This window comes from Salvelinus alpinus, chromosome 6 (assembly GCF_045679555.1).
Source record: "Salvelinus alpinus chromosome 6, SLU_Salpinus.1, whole genome shotgun sequence".
Lineage (NCBI taxonomy): Eukaryota > Metazoa > Chordata > Actinopteri > Salmoniformes > Salmonidae > Salvelinus > Salvelinus alpinus.
Genome location: NC_092091.1, coordinates 89687775 through 89705661, shown reverse-complemented (window position 1 = coordinate 89705661; position 17887 = coordinate 89687775). Strand labels below are relative to the sequence as shown.

At 41.7% G+C, this 17887-nt stretch overlaps 1 protein-coding gene across 1 annotated transcript in view; it reads right to left on the bottom strand.

The window, feature by feature from the left end:
• The window catches only part of LOC139579557 (G protein-coupled receptor kinase 6-like), a gene marked incomplete at its 3' end in the record, with an annotated part of 71830 nt that overhangs the window by 11999 nt on the left and 41944 nt on the right, over positions 1-17887 (bottom strand). The window contains 1 exon segment of the mRNA XM_071408301.1: positions 17379-17491. Within this exon segment, the coding sequence (XP_071264402.1) occupies positions 17379-17491 (113 nt within the window).

Genomic DNA, 17887 nt, shown 5'->3' with positions numbered 1-17887 from the left:
GACCAGAGTCCTATATAGTTCCCTACTTTAGACCAGAGTCCTATATAGTTCACTACTTTAGACCAGAGTCCTATATAGTTCACTACTTTAGACCAGAGTCCTATATAGTTCACTACTTTAGACCAGAGCCCTATATAGTTCACTACTTTAGACCAGAGCCCTATATAGTTCCCTACTTTAGACCAGAGCCCTATATAGTTCCCTACTTTAGACCAGAGTCCTATATAGTTCACTACTTTAGACCAGAGTCCTATATAGGTCCCTACTTTAGACCAGAGTCCTATATAGTTCCCTACTTTAGACCAGAGTCCTATATAGTTCCCTACTTTAGGCCAGAGTCCTATATAGTTCCCTACTTTAGACCAGAGTCCTATATAGTTCACTACTTTAGACCAGAGTCCTATATAGTTCACTACTTTAGACCAGAGTCCTATATAGTTCCCTACTTTAGACCAGAGCCCTATATAGTTCCCTACTTTAGACCAGAGCCCTATATAGTTCCCTACTTTAGACCAGAGTCCTATATAGTTCCCTACTTTAGACCAGAGCCCTATATAGTTCCCTACTCTAGACCAGAGCCCTATATAGTTCCCTACTTTAGACCAGAGCCCTATATAGTTCCCTACTTTAGACCAGAGTCCTATATAGTTCCCTACTTTAGACCAGAGTCCTATATAGTTCCCTACTTTAGACCAGAGTCCTATATAGTTCCCTACTTTAGACCAGAGTCCTATATAGGCCCCTACTTTAGACCAGAGTCCTATATAGTTCCCTACTTTAGACCAGAGCCCTATATAGTGCCCTACTTTAGACCAGAGCCCTATATAGTGCCCTACTTTAGACCAGAGCCCTATATAGTTCCCTACTTTAGACCAGAGTCCTATATAGTTCCCTACTTTAGACCAGAGTCCTATATAGTGCCCTACTTTAGACCAGAGTCCTATATAGTTCCCTACTTTAGACCAGAGCCCTATATAGTTCCCTACTTTAGACCAGAGCCCTATATAGTGCCCTACTTTAGACCAGAGTCCTATATAGTTCCCTACTTTAGACCAGAGCCCTATATAGTTCACTACTTTAGACCAGAGTCCTATATAGTTCCCTACTTTAGACCAGAGCCCTATATAGTTCCCTACTTTAGACCAGAGTCCTATATAGTTCCCTACTTTAGACCAGAGTCCTATATAGTTCCCTACTTTAGACCAGAGTCCTATATAGTTCCCTACTTTAGACCAGAGTCCTATATAGTTCCCTACTTTAGGCCAGAGTCCTATATAGTTCCCTACTTTAGACCAGAGTCCTATATAGTTCCCTACTTTAGACCAGAGTCCTATATAGTTCCCTACTTTAGACCAGAGTCCTATATAGTTCCCTACTTTAGGCCAGAGTCCTATATAGTTCCCTACTTTAGACCAGAGTCCTATATAGTTCCCTACTTTAGACCAGAGTCCTATATAGTCCCCTACTTTAGACCAGAGCCCTATATAGTTCACTACTTTAGACCAGAGCCCTATATAGTTCACTACTTTAGACCAGAGCCCTATATAGTGCCCTACTTTAGGCCAGAGCCCTATCTAGTTCCCTACTTTAGACCAGAGCCCTATATAGTTCACTACTTTAGACCAGAGCCCTATATAGTTCACTACTTTAGACCAGAGCCCTATATAGTTCACTACTTTAGACCAGAGTCCTATATAGTTCCCTACTTTAGACCAGAGTCCTATATAGTTCCCTACTTTAGACCAGAGCCCTATATAGTTCCCTACTTTAGAACAGAGCCCTATATAGTTCACTACTTTAGACCAGAGTCCTATATAGTTCACTACTTTAGACCAGAGTCCTATATAGTTCCCTACTTTAGACCAGAGTCCTATATAGTTCCCTACTTTAGACCAGAGTCCTATATAGTTCCCTACTTTAGACCAGAGCCCTATATAGTTCACTACTTTAGACCAGAGTCCTATATAGTTCCCTACTTTAGACCAGAGCCCTATATAGTTCACTACTTTAGACCAGAGCCCTATATAGTTCCCTACTTTAGACCAGAGTCCTATATAGTTCCCTACTTTAGACCAGAGCCCTATATAGTTCACTACTTTAGACCAGAGTCCTATATAGTTCACTACTTTAGACCAGAGTCCTATATAGTTCACTACTTTAGACCAGAGTCCTATATAGTTCACTACTTTAGACCAGAGTCCTATATAGGTCCCTACTTTAGACCAGAGTCCTATATAGTTCCCTACTTTAGACCAGAGTCCTATATAGTTCCCTACTTTAGGCCAGAGTCCTATATAGTTCACTACTTTAGACCAGAGTCCTATATAGTTCACTACTTTAGACCAGAGTCCTATATAGTTCCCTACTTTAGACCAGAGTCCTATATAGTTCCCTACTTTAGACCACAGTCCTATATAGTTCACTACTTTAGACAGAGTCCTATATAGTTCCCTACTTTAGACCAGAGTCCTATATAGTTCCCTACTTTAGACCAGAGTCCTATATAGTTCCCTACTTTAGACCAGAGTCCTATATAGTTCCCTACTTTAGACCAGAGTCCTATATAGTTCCCTACTTTAGACCAGAGTCCTATATAGTTCCCTACTTTAGACCAGAGTCCTATATAGTTCCCTACTTTAGACCAGAGCCCTATATAGTTCCCTACTTTAGACCAGAGTCCTATATAGGCCCCTACTTTAGACCAGAGTCCTATATAGTTCCCTACTTTAGACCAGAGCCCTATATAGTGCCCTACTTTAGACCAGAGCCCTATATAGTGCCCTACTTTAGACCAGAGCCCTATATAGTTCCCTACTTTAGACCAGAGTCCTATATAGTTCCCTACTTTAGACCAGAGTCCTATATAGTGCCCTACTTTAGACCAGAGTCCTATATAGTTCCCTACTTTAGACCAGAGCCCTATATAGTTCCCTACTTTAGACCAGAGCCCTATATAGTGCCCTACTTTAGACCAGAGTCCTATATAGTTCCCTACTTTAGACCAGAGCCCTATATAGTTCACTACTTTAGACCAGAGTCCTATATAGTTCCCTACTTTAGACCAGAGCCCTATATAGTTCCCTACTTTAGACCAGAGTCCTATATAGTTCCCTACTTTAGACCAGAGTCCTATATAGTTCCCTACTTTAGACCAGAGTCCTATATAGTTCCCTACTTTAGACCAGAGTCCTATATAGTTCCCTACTTTAGGCCAGAGTCCTATATAGTTCCCTACTTTAGACCAGAGTCCTATATAGTTCCCTACTTTAGACCAGAGTCCTATATAGTTCCCTACTTTAGACCAGAGTCCTATATAGTTCCCTACTTTAGGCCAGAGTCCTATATAGTTCCCTACTTTAGACCAGAGTCCTATATAGTTCCCTACTTTAGACCAGAGTCCTATATAGTCCCCTACTTTAGACCAGAGCCCTATATAGTTCACTACTTTAGACCAGAGCCCTATATAGTTCACTACTTTAGACCAGAGCCCTATATAGTGCCCTACTTTAGGCCAGAGCCCTATCTAGTTCCCTACTTTAGACCAGAGCCCTATATAGTTCACTACTTTAGACCAGAGCCCTATATAGTTCACTACTTTAGACCAGAGCCCTATATAGTTCACTACTTTAGACCAGAGTCCTATATAGTTCCCTACTTTAGACCAGAGTCCTATATAGTTCCCTACTTTAGACCAGAGCCCTATATAGTTCCCTACTTTAGAACAGAGCCCTATATAGTTCACTACTTTAGACCAGAGTCCTATATAGTTCACTACTTTAGACCAGAGTCCTATATAGTTCCCTACTTTAGACCAGAGTCCTATATAGTTCCCTACTTTAGACCAGAGTCCTATATAGTTCCCTACTTTAGACCAGAGCCCTATATAGTTCACTACTTTAGACCAGAGTCCTATATAGTTCCCTACTTTAGACCAGAGCCCTATATAGTTCACTACTTTAGACCAGAGCCCTATATAGTTCCCTACTTTAGACCAGAGTCCTATATAGTTCCCTACTTTAGACCAGAGCCCTATATAGTTCACTACTTTAGACCAGAGTCCTATATAGTTCACTACTTTAGACCAGAGTCCTATATAGTTCACTACTTTAGACCAGAGTCCTATATAGTTCACTACTTTAGACCAGAGTCCTATATAGGTCCCTACTTTAGACCAGAGTCCTATATAGTTCCCTACTTTAGACCAGAGTCCTATATAGTTCCCTACTTTAGGCCAGAGTCCTATATAGTTCACTACTTTAGACCAGAGTCCTATATAGTTCACTACTTTAGACCAGAGTCCTATATAGTTCCCTACTTTAGACCAGAGTCCTATATAGTTCCCTACTTTAGACCACAGTCCTATATAGTTCACTACTTTAGACAGAGTCCTATATAGTTCCCTACTTTAGACCAGAGTCCTATATAGTTCCCTACTTTAGACCAGAGTCCTATATAGTTCCCTACTTTAGACCAGAGTCCTATATAGTTCCCTACTTTAGACCAGAGTCCTATATAGTTCCCTACTTTAGACCAGAGTCCTATATAGTTCCCTACTTTAGACCAGAGTCCTATATAGTTCCCTACTTTAGACCAGAGCCCTATATAGTTCCCTACTTTAGACCAGAGCCCTATATAGTTCCCTACTTTAGACCAGAGTCCTATATAGTTCCCTACTTTAGGCCAGAGCCCTATATAGTTCCCTACTTTAGACCAGAGTCCTATATAGTTCACTACTTTAGACCAGAGTCCTATATAGTTCCCTACTTTAGACCAGAGTCCTATATAGTTCCCTACTTTAGACCAGAGCCCTATATAGTTCACTACTTTAGACCAGAGTCCTATATAGTTCCCTACTTTAGACCAGAGCCCTATATAGTTCACTACTTTAGACCAGAGTCCTATATAGTTCCCTACTTTAGACCAGAGCCCTATATAGTTCACTACTTTAGACCAGAGTCCTATATAGTTCCCTACTTTAGACCAGAGTCCTATATAGTTCACTACTTTAGACCAGAGTCCTATATAGTTCACTACTTTAGACCAGAGCCCTATATAGTTCACTACTTTAGACCAGAGCCCTATATAGATCCCTACTTTAGACCAGAGCCCTATATAGTTCACTACTTTAGACCAGAGTCCTATATAGTTCACTACTTTAGACCAGAGTCCTATATAGTTCCCTACTTTAGACCAGAGTCCTATATAGTTCACTACTTTAGACCAGAGTCCTATATAGTTCACTACTTTAGACCAGAGTCCTATATAGTTCACTACTTTAGACCAGAGCCCTATATAGTTCACTACTTTAGACCAGAGCCCTATATAGTTCCCTACTTTAGACCAGAGCCCTATATAGTTCCCTACTTTAGACCAGAGTCCTATATAGTTCACTACTTTAGACCAGAGTCCTATATAGGTCCCTACTTTAGACCAGAGTCCTATATAGTTCCCTACTTTAGGCCAGAGTCCTATATAGTTCCCTACTTTAGGCCAGAGTCCTATATAGTTCCCTACTTTAGACCAGAGTCCTATATAGTTCACTACTTTAGACCAGAGTCCTATATAGTTCACTACTTTAGACCAGAGTCCTATATAGTTCCCTACTTTAGACCAGAGCCCTATATAGTTCCCTACTTTAGACCAGAGCCCTATATAGTTCCCTACTTTAGACCAGAGTCCTATATAGTTCCCTACTTTAGACCAGAGCCCTATATAGTTCCCTACTCTAGACCAGAGCCCTATATAGTTCCCTACTTTAGACCAGAGCCCTATATAGTTCCCTACTTTAGACCAGAGTCCTATATAGTTCCCTACTTTAGACCAGAGTCCTATATAGTTCCCTACTTTAGACCAGAGTCCTATATAGTTCCCTACTTTAGACCAGAGTCCTATATAGGTCCCTACTTTAGACCAGAGTCCTATATAGTTCCCTACTTTAGACCAGAGCCCTATATAGTGCCCTACTTTAGACCAGAGCCCTATATAGTGCCCTACTTTAGACCAGAGCCCTATATAGTTCCCTACTTTAGACCAGAGTCCTATATAGTTCCCTACTTTAGACCAGAGTCCTATATAGTGCCCTACTTTAGACCAGAGTCCTATATAGTTCCCTACTTTAGACCAGAGCCCTATATAGTTCCCTACTTTAGACCAGAGCCCTATATAGTGCCCTACTTTAGACCAGAGTCCTATATAGTTCCCTACTTTAGACCAGAGCCCTATATAGTTCACTACTTTAGACCAGAGTCCTATATAGTTCCCTACTTTAGACCAGAGCCCTATATAGTTCCCTACTTTAGACCAGAGTCCTATATAGTTCCCTACTTTAGACCAGAGTCCTATATAGTTCCCTACTTTAGACCAGAGTCCTATATAGTTCCCTACTTTAGACCAGAGTCCTATATAGTTCCCTACTTTAGGCCAGAGTCCTATATAGTTCCCTACTTTAGACCAGAGTCCTATATAGTTCCCTACTTTAGACCAGAGTCCTATATAGTTCCCTACTTTAGACCAGAGTCCTATATAGTTCCCTACTTTAGGCCAGAGTCCTATATAGTTCCCTACTTTAGACCAGAGTCCTATATAGTTCCCTACTTTAGACCAGAGTCCTATATAGTCCCCTACTTTAGACCAGAGCCCTATATAGTTCACTACTTTAGACCAGAGCCCTATATAGTTCACTACTTTAGACCAGAGCCCTATATAGTGCCCTACTTTAGGCCAGAGCCCTATCTAGTTCCCTACTTTAGACCAGAGCCCTATATAGTTCACTACTTTAGACCAGAGCCCTATATAGTTCACTACTTTAGACCAGAGCCCTATATAGTTCACTACTTTAGACCAGAGTCCTATATAGTTCCCTACTTTAGACCAGAGTCCTATATAGTTCCCTACTTTAGACCAGAGCCCTATATAGTTCCCTACTTTAGAACAGAGCCCTATATAGTTCACTACTTTAGACCAGAGTCCTATATAGTTCACTACTTTAGACCAGAGTCCTATATAGTTCCCTACTTTAGACCAGAGTCCTATATAGTTCCCTACTTTAGACCAGAGCCCTATATAGTTCACTACTTTAGACCAGAGTCCTATATAGTTCCCTACTTTAGACCAGAGCCCTATATAGTTCACTACTTTAGACCAGAGCCCTATATAGTTCCCTACTTTAGACCAGAGTCCTATATAGTTCCCTACTTTAGACCAGAGCCCTATATAGTTCACTACTTTAGACCAGAGTCCTATATAGTTCACTACTTTAGACCAGAGTCCTATATAGTTCACTACTTTAGACCAGAGTCCTATATAGTTCACTACTTTAGACCAGAGTCCTATATAGGTCCCTACTTTAGACCAGAGTCCTATATAGTTCCCTACTTTAGACCAGAGTCCTATATAGTTCCCTACTTTAGGCCAGAGTCCTATATAGTTCACTACTTTAGACCAGAGTCCTATATAGTTCACTACTTTAGACCAGAGTCCTATATAGTTCCCTACTTTAGACCAGAGTCCTATATAGTTCCCTACTTTAGACCAGAGCCCTATATAGTTCCCTACTTTAGACCAGAGTCCTATATAGTTCCCTACTTTAGACCAGAGTCCTATATAGTTCCCTACTTTAGACCAGAGCCCTATATAGTTCCCTACTCTAGACCAGAGCCCTATATAGTTCCCTACTTTAGACCAGAGCCCTATATAGTTCCCTACTTTAGACCAGAGTCCTATATAGTTCCCTACTTTAGACCAGAGTCCTATATAGTTCCCTACTTTAGACCAGAGTCCTATATAGTTCCCTACTTTAGACCAGAGTCCTATATAGGCCCCTACTTTAGACCAGAGTCCTATATAGTTCCCTACTTTAGACCAGAGCCCTATATAGTGCCCTACTTTAGACCAGAGCCCTATATAGTGCCCTACTTTAGACCAGAGCCCTATATAGTTCCCTACTTTAGACCAGAGTCCTATATAGTTCCCTACTTTAGACCAGAGTCCTATATAGTGCCCTACTTTAGACCAGAGTCCTATATAGTGCCCTACTTTAGACCAGAGCCCTATATAGTTCCTTACTTTAGACCAGAGCCCTATATAGTGCCCTACTTTAGACCAGAGTCCTATATAGTTCACTACTTTAGACCAGAGCCCTATATAGTGCCCTACTTTAGACCAGAGCCCTATATAGTTCCCTACTTTAGACCAGAGTCCTATATAGTTCCCTACTTTAGACCAGAGTCCTATATAGTTCACTACTTTAGACCAGAGTCCTATATAGTTCACTACTTTAGACCAGAGTCCTATATAGTTCACTACTTTAGACCAGAGCCCTATATAGTGCCCTACTTTAGACCAGAGTCCTATATAGTTCCCTACTTTAGACCAGAGTCCTATATAGTTCACTACTTTAGACCAGAGTCCTATATAGTTCACTACTTTAGACCAGAGTCCTATATAGTTCCCTACTTTAGACCAGAGTCCTATATAGTTCCCTACTTTAGACCAGAGTCCTATATAGTTCCCTACTTTAGACCAGAGTCCTATATAGTTCCCTACTTTAGACCAGAGCCCTATATAGTTCCCTACTTTAGACCAGAGCCCTATATAGTTCCCTACTTTAGACCAGAGTCCTATATAGTTCCCTACTTTAGGCCAGAGCCCTATATAGTTCCCTACTTTAGACCAGAGTCCTATATAGTTCACTACTTTAGACCAGAGTCCTATATAGTTCACTACTTTAGACCAGAGTCCTATATAGTCCCCTACTTTAGACCAGAGCCCTATATAGTTCACTACTTTAGACCAGAGTCCTATATAGTTCACTACTTTAGACCAGAGCCCTGTATAGTGCCCTACTTTAGGCCAGAGCCCTATCTAGTTCCCTACTTTAGACCAGAGCCCTATATAGTTCACTACTTTAGACCAGAGCCCTATATAGTTCCCTACTTTAGACCAGAGTCCTATATAGTTCACTACTTTAGACCAGAGCCCTATATAGTTCCCTACTTTAGACCAGAGTCCTATATAGTTCCCTACTTTAGACCAGAGCCCTATATAGTTCCCTACTTTAGAACAGAGCCCTATATAGTTCACTACTTTAGACCAGAGTCCTATATAGTTCACTACTTTAGACCAGAGTCCTATATAGTTCCCTACTTTAGACCAGAGTCCTATATAGTTCCCTACTTTAGACCAGAGTCCTATATAGTTCCCTACTTTAGACCAGAGTCCTATATAGTTCACTACTTTAGACCAGAGTCCTATATAGTTCACTACTTTAGACCAGAGTCCTATATAGTTCACTACTTTAGACCAGAGTCCTATATAGTTCCCTACTTTAGACCAGAGTCCTATATAGTTCCCTACTTTAGACCAGAGTCCTATATAGTTCCCTACTTTAGACCAGAGTCCTATATAGTTCCCTACTTTAGACCAGAGTCCTATATAGTTCCCTACTTTAGACCAGAGTCCTATATAGTTCACTACTTTAGACCAGAGCCCTATATAGTTCACTACTTTAGACCAGAGTCCTATATAGTTCCCTACTTTAGACCAGAGCCCTATATAGTTCCCTACTTTAGACCAGAGTCCTATATAGTTCACTACTTTAGACCAGAGTCCTATATAGTTCCCTACTTTAGACCAGAGTCCTATATAGTCCCTACTTTAGACCAGAGCCCTATATAGTTCCCTACTTTAGACCAGAGTCCTATATAGTTCCCTACTTTAGACCAGAGCCCTATATAGTTCCCTACTTTAGACCAGAGTCCTATATAGTTCCCTACTTTAGACCAGAGTCCTATATAGTTCCCTACTTTAGACCAGAGTCCTATATAGTTCCCTACTTTAGACCAGAGTCCTATATAGTTCACTACTTTAGACCAGAGTCCTATATAGTTCCCTACTTTAGACCAGAGTCCTATATAGTTCACTACTTTAGACCAGAGTCCTATATAGTTCACTACTTTAGACCAGAGTCCTATATAGTTCCCTACTTTAGACCAGAGTCCTATATAGTTCCCTACTTTAGACCAGAGTCCTATATAGTTCCCTACTTTAGACCAGAGTCCTATATAGTTCCCTACTTTAGACCAGAGTCCTATATAGTTCCCTACTTTAGACCAGAGTCCTATATAGTTCACTACTTTAGACCAGAGTCCTATATAGTTCCCTACTTTAGACCAGAGTCCTATATAGTTCCCTACTTTAGACCAAAGCCCTATATAGTTCCCTACTTTAGACCAGAGTCCTATATAGTTCACTACTTTAGACCAGAGCCCTATATAGTGCCCTACTTTAGACCAGAGCCCTATATAGTTCCCTACTTTAGACCAGAGTCCTATATAGTTCCCTACTTTAGACCAGAGTCCTATATAGTTCACTACTTTAGACCAGAGTCCTATATAGTTCACTACTTTAGACCAGAGTCCTATATAGTTCACTACTTTAGACCAGAGTCCTATATAGTTCCCTACTTTAGACCAGAGTCCTATATAGTTCACTACTTTAGACCACAGTCCTATATAGTTCACTACTTTAGACCACAGTCCTATATAGTTCCCTACTTTAGACCAGAGTCCTATATAGTTCCCTACTTTAGACCAGAGTCCTATATAGTTCCCTACTTTAGACCAGAGTCCTATATAGTTCCCTACTTTAGACCAGAGTCCTATATAGTTCCCTACTTTAGACCAGAGTCCTATATAGTTCCCTACTTTAGACCAGAGCCCTATATAGTTCCCTACTTTAGACCAGAGCCCTATATAGTTCCCTACTTTAGACCAGAGTCCTATATAGTTCCCTACTTTAGGCCAGAGCCCTATATAGTTCCCTACTTTAGACCAGAGTCCTATATAGTTCCCTACTTTAGACCAGAGTCCTATATAGTTCCCTACTTTAGACCAGAGTCCTATATAGTTCCCTACTTTAGACCAGAGCCCTATATAGTTCCCTACTTTAGACCAGAGTCCTATATAGTTCCCTACTTTAGACCAGAGCCCTATATAGTTCACTACTTTAGACCAGAGTCCTATATAGTTCCCTACTTTAGACCAGAGCCCTATATAGTTCCCTACTTTAGACCAGAGTCCTATATAGTTCACTACTTTAGACCAGAGCCCTATATAGTTCACTACTTTAGACCAGAGCCCTATATAGTTCCCTACTTTAGACCAGAGCCCTATATAGTTCCCTACTTTAGACCAGAGTCCTATATAGTTCACTACTTTAGACCAGAGTCCTATATAGGTCCCTACTTTAGACCAGAGTCCTATATAGTTCCCTACTTTAGACCAGAGTCCTATATAGTTCCCTACTTTAGGCCAGAGTCCTATATAGTTCCCTACTTTAGACCAGAGTCCTATATAGTTCACTACTTTAGACCAGAGTCCTATATAGTTCACTACTTTAGACCAGAGTCCTATATAGTTCCCTACTTTAGACCAGAGCCCTATATAGTTCCCTACTTTAGACCAGAGCCCTATATAGTTCCCTACTTTAGACCAGAGTCCTATATAGTTCCCTACTTTAGACCAGAGCCCTATATAGTTCCCTACTCTAGACCAGAGCCCTATATAGTTCCCTACTTTAGACCAGAGCCCTATATAGTTCCCTACTTTAGACCAGAGCCCTATATAGTTCCCTACTTTAGACCAGAGTCCTATATAGTTCCCTACTTTAGACCAGAGCCCTATATAGTTCCCTACTCTAGACCAGAGCCCTATATAGTTCCCTACTTTAGACCAGAGCCCTATATAGTTCCCTACTTTAGACCAGAGTCCTATATAGTTCCCTACTTTAGACCAGAGTCCTATATAGTTCCCTACTTTAGACCAGAGTCCTATATAGTTCCCTACTTTAGACCAGAGTCCTATATAGGCCCCTACTTTAGACCAGAGTCCTATATAGTTCCCTACTTTAGACCAGAGCCCTATATAGTGCCCTACTTTAGACCAGAGCCCTATATAGTGCCCTACTTTAGACCAGAGCCCTATATAGTTCCCTACTTTAGACCAGAGCCCTATATAGTTCCCTACTTTAGACCAGAGCCCTATATAGTGCCCTACTTTAGACCAGAGTCCTATATAGTGCCCTACTTTAGACCAGAGCCCTATATAGTTCACTTCTTTAGACCAGAGTCCTATATAGTTCCCTACTTTAGACCAGAGCCCTATATAGTTCCCTACTTTAGACCAGAGTCCTATATAGTTCCCTACTTTAGACCAGAGTCCTATATAGTTCCCTACTTTAGACCAGAGTCCTATATAGTTCCCTACTTTAGACCAGAGTCCTATATAGTTCCCTACTTTAGGCCAGAGTCCTATATAGTTCCCTACTTTAGACCAGAGTCCTATATAGTTCCCTACTTTAGACCAGAGTCCTATATAGTTCCCTACTTTAGACCAGAGTCCTATATAGTTCCCTACTTTAGGCCAGAGTCCTATATAGTTCCCTACTTTAGACAAGAGTCCTATATAGTTCCCTACTTTAGACCAGAGTCCTATATAGTCCCCTACTTTAGACCAGAGCCCTATATAGTTCACTACTTTAGACCAGAGTCCTATATAGTTCACTACTTTAGACCAGAGCCCTATATAGTTCCCTACTTTAGACCAGAGCCCTATATAGTTCCCTACTTTAGACCAGAGTCCTATATAGTTCCCTACTTTAGACCAGAGTCCTATATAGTTCCCTACTTTAGACCAGAGTCCTATATAGTTCCCTACTTTAGACCAGAGTCCTATATAGGCCCCTACTTTAGACCAGAGTCCTATATAGTTCCCTACTTTAGACCAGAGTCCTATATAGTTCCCTACTTTAGACCAGAGTCCTATATAGTTCCCTACTTTAGGCCAGAGTCCTATATAGTTCCCTACTTTAGACCAGAGTCCTATATAGTTCACTACTTTAGACCAGAGTACTATATAGTTCACTACTTTAGACCAGAGTCCTATATAGTTCCCTACTTTAGACCAGAGCCCTATATAGTTCCCTACTTTAGACCAGAGCCCTATATAGTTCCCTACTTTAGACCAGAGCCCTATATAGTTCCCTACTTTAGACCAGAGCCCTATATAGTTCCCTACTTTAGACCAGAGCCCTATATAGTTCCCTACTCTAGACCAGAGCCCTATATAGTTCCCTACTTTAGACCAGAGCCCTATATAGTTCCCTACTTTAGACCAGAGTCCTATATAGTTCCCTACTTTAGACCAGAGTCCTATATAGTTCCCTACTTTAGACCAGAGTCCTATATAGTTCCCTACTTTAGACCAGAGTCCTATATAGGCCCCTACTTTAGACCAGAGCCCTATATAGTTCCCTACTTTAGACCAGAGCCCTATATAGTGCCCTACTTTAGACCAGAGCCCTATATAGTGCCCTACTTTAGACCAGAGCCCTATATAGTTCCCTACTTTAGACCAGAGTCCTATATAGTTCCCTACTTTAGACCAGAGTCCTATATAGTGCCCTACTTTAGACCAGAGCCCTATATAGTGCCCTACTTTAGACCAGAGCCCTATATAGTTCCCTACTTTAGACCAGAGCCCTATATAGTGCCCTACTTTAGACCAGAGCCCTATATAGTGCCCTACTTTAGACCAGAGCCCTATATAGTGCCCTACTTTAGACCAGAGCCCTATATAGGTCCCTACTTTAGACCAGAGTCCTATATAGTTCCCTACTTTAGACCAGAGTCCTATATAGTTCACTACTTTAGACCAGAGTCCTATATAGTTCACTACTTTAGACCAGAGTCCTATATAGTTCACTACTTTAGACCAGAGCCCTATATAGTGCCCTACTTTAGACCAGAGCCCTATATAGTTCCCTACTTTAGACCAGAGTCCTATATAGTTCACTACTTTAGACCAGAGTCCTATATAGTTCACTACTTTAGACCAGAGTCCTATATAGTTCCCTACTTTAGACCAGAGTCCTATATAGTTCCCTACTTTAGACCAGAGTCCTATATAGTTCCCTACTTTAGACCAGAGTCCTATATAGTTCCCTACTTTAGACCAGAGTCCTATATAGTTCCCTACTTTAGACCAGAGCCCTATATAGTTCCCTACTTTAGACCAGAGCCCTATATAGTTCCCTACTTTAGACCAGAGTCCTATATAGTTCCCTACTTTAGGCCAGAGCCCTATATAGTTCCCTACTTTAGACCAGAGTCCTATATAGTTCACTACTTTAGACCAGAGCCCTATATAGTTCACTACTTTAGACCAGAGTCCTATATAGTCCCCTACTTTAGACCAGAGCCCTATATAGTTCACTACTTTAGACCAGAGTCCTATATAGTTCACTACTTTAGACCAGAGCCCTGTATAGTGCCCTACTTTAGGCCAGAGCCCTATCTAGTTCCCTACTTTAGACCAGAGCCCTATATAGTGCCCTACTTTAGACCAGAGTCCTATATAGTTCCCTACTTTAGACCAGAGCCCTATATAGTTCACTACTTTAGACCAGAGTCCTATATAGTTCCCTACTTTAGACCAGAGCCCTATATAGTTCCCTACTTTAGACCAGAGTCCTATATAGTTCCCTACTTTAGACCAGAGTCCTATATAGTGCCCTACTTTAGACCAGAGTCCTATATAGTGCCCTACTTTAGGCCAGAGCCCTATATAGTTCCCTACTTTAGGCCAGAGTCCTATATAGTTCCCTACTTTAGACCAGAGCCCTATATAGTTCCCTACTTTAGACCAGAGCCCTATATAGTTCCCTACTTTAGACCAGAGTCCTATATAGTTCCCTACTTTAGGCCAGAGCCCTATATAGTTCCCTACTTTAGGCCAGAGTCCTATATAGTTCCCTACTTTAGACCAGAGACCTATATAGTTCCCTACTTTAGACCAGAGTCCTATATAGTTCCCTACTTTAGACCAGAGTCCTATATAGTTCCCTACTTTAGACCAGAGTCCTATATAGTTCCCTACTTTAGACCAGAGTCCTATATAGTTCCCTACTTTAGACCAGAGCCCTATATAGTTCCCTACTTTAGACCAGAGCCCTATATAGTTCCCTACTTTAGACCAGAGTCCTATATAGTTCCCTACTTTAGACCAGAGCCCTATATAGTTCCCTACTTTAGACCAGAGTCCTATATAGTTCCCTACTTTAGACCAGAGTCCTATATAGTTCCCTACTTTAGACCAGAGTCCTATATAGTTCCCTACTTTAGACCAGAGCCCTATATAGTTCCCTACTTTAGACCAGAGTCCTATATAGTTCCCTACTTTAGACCAGAGTCCTATATAGTTCCCTACTTTAGACCAGAGTCCTATATAGTTCCCTACTTTAGACCAGAGTCCTATATAGTGCCCTACTTTAGACCAGAGTCCTATATAGTTCCCTACTTTAGACCAGAGCCCTATATAGTTCCCTACTTTAGACCAGAGTCCTATATAGTTCCCTACTTTAGACCAGAGTCCTATATAGTTCCCTACTTTAGACCAGAGTCCTATATAGTTCCCTACTTTAGACCAGAGCCCTATATAGTTCCCTACTTTAGACCAGAGTCCTATATAGTTCCCTACTTTAGACCAGAGTCCTATATAGTTCCCTACTTTAGACCAGAGTCCTATATAGTTCCCTACTTTAGACCAGAGCCCTATATAGTTCCCTACTTTAGGCCAGAGTCCTATATAGTTCCCTACTTTAGACCAGAGCCCTATATAGTTCCCTACTTTAGACCAGAGTCCTATATAGTTCCCTACTTTAGACCAGAGTCCTATATAGTTCCCTACTTTAGACCAGAGTCCTATATAGTTCCCTACTTTAGACCAGAGTCCTATATGTTTCCTCATACAATAGTCCATGAGGGGAGATTATAGGAATACACAACCTGCCTCTGTCAAAACACTTCTCATTGTTTCTTTCAGTGTTTGTGTGTGTGTGTGTGTGTGTGTGTGTGTGTGTGTGTGTGTGTGTGTGTGTGTGTGTGTGTGTGTGTGTGTGTGTGTGTGTGTGTGTGTGTGTGTGTGTGTGCGCACACTCGTGTTAACACACACAGACGTTGACTAATGTAGGTGTTCACTGAACAAGCAGTGGGTTTTTTAAGTGTTTTCTTCGTTTCTCAGACACCTCCAGGGGCCGGGACACAAGCCTGGGCCTGTGTTAGTCCACCTACCCTGGGGACAGGCTTCTGACGTGGGCTTAACCTCATGGAGAGGGTGCATGGAGGAGGGGCAGATATTTTTCTGACAGGCTCCCTTCCAAGCTCTCTCTCCACCGCTCTCTCTCATTCTTTCTCCCTCTCTCTCCACCACTCTCTCTCTCTCATTCTTTCCCCCTCTCTCTCCACCACTCTCTCTCTCATCCTTCCCCCTCTCTCTCCACCACTCTCTCTCTCTCATTCTTTCCCCCTCTCTCTCCACCACTCTCTCGCTCTCATTCTTTCCCCCTCTCTCTCCACCGCTCTCTCTCTCTCTCTCATTCTTTCCCCCTCTCTCTCCACCGCTCTCTCCCATTCTTTCCCCCCTCTCTCTCTCTCTCTACCCCCCTCACTTCCTCTCTCTCATTACCAGTCCCTCTCTGACTCCCCCCCCCCCCCCCTCTACATCTACAAGCCCAAACTCAGGCCTAGTCCTTTCTCATGGGAGCCAGCAGAGGAAGCAGGAAAAGGAGGGGGGCTTGAGAGGAAATTGAGGGGGAGAGAGAGAAACAGACAGAGAGCGAGACAAAGAGAGAGAGAAATAGTGGGAGAGATGGATAACGACAGAGAAAGAGACAAAGAGAGAGAGAAATAGTGGGAGAGATGGATAACGACAGAGAAAGACAGAGAGAGAGAAATAGTGGGAGAGATGGATAACGACAGAGAAAGACAGAGAGAGAGAGAAATAGTGGGAGAGATGGATAACGACAGAGAAAGAGACAGAGAGAGAGAAATAGTGGGAGAGATGGATAACGACAGAGAAAGAGACAGAGAGAGAGAAATAGTGGGAGAGATGGATAACGACAGAGAAAGAGACAGAGAGAGAGAGAAATAGTGGGAGAGATGGATAACGACAGAGAAAGAGAGAGAGAGAGAAATAGTGGGAGAGATGGATAACGACAGAGAAAGAGACAGAGAGAGAGAGAAATAGTGGGAGAGATGGATAACGACAGAGAAAGAGACAGAGAGAGAGAGAAATAGTGGGAGAGATGGATAACGACGGAGAAAGAGACAAAGAGAAAGAGAAATAGTGGGAGAGAGAGATAACGACAGAGAAAGAGACAAAGAGAGAAATAGTGGGAGAGAGAGATAACGACAGAGAAAGAGACAAAGAGAGAAAAAGTGAAAGAGAGAGATAACGACAGAGAAAGAGACAGAGAGAGAAATAGTGGGAGAGAGAGATAACGACAGAGAAAGAGACAGACAGAGACAGATATAAATGTCTTACCACAGAGTCCATGAACTCGATGCAGCGTTTGAGCTCTGGCCTGGTGTCACAGTACTGACGGAACAGCAATCGACCAATGGGCTGTCTCTCACATAGACTGGTATAGTCCCTGTCTGAGAGAGACAGAGAGAGAGACAGAGACAGAGAGAGACAGAAATTTGTACACCGTTACAACACTGTATATAGACATAATATGACATTTGTAATGTCTTTATTCTTTTGAAACTTCTGTGAGTGTAATGTTTACTGTTCATTTTTATTGTTTATTTCACTTTGTATATTATCTATTTCACTTGCTTTGGCAATGTCAACACACGTTTCCCATGGCAATAAAGCCCCTTGAATTGAATTGAATTGAGAGAGAGAGGCAGAAAGAGGGAATGAAGTGGACATTCAAACATATTAAATACTTGTGTTGTGACTCGTCTATTCAAACATCTCCTTTATAATGATGGGCGTGTCTCAGCCCAGCTGGCTGGAGGGGGGGGGGGGGGAGGAGAGAGAAGGCA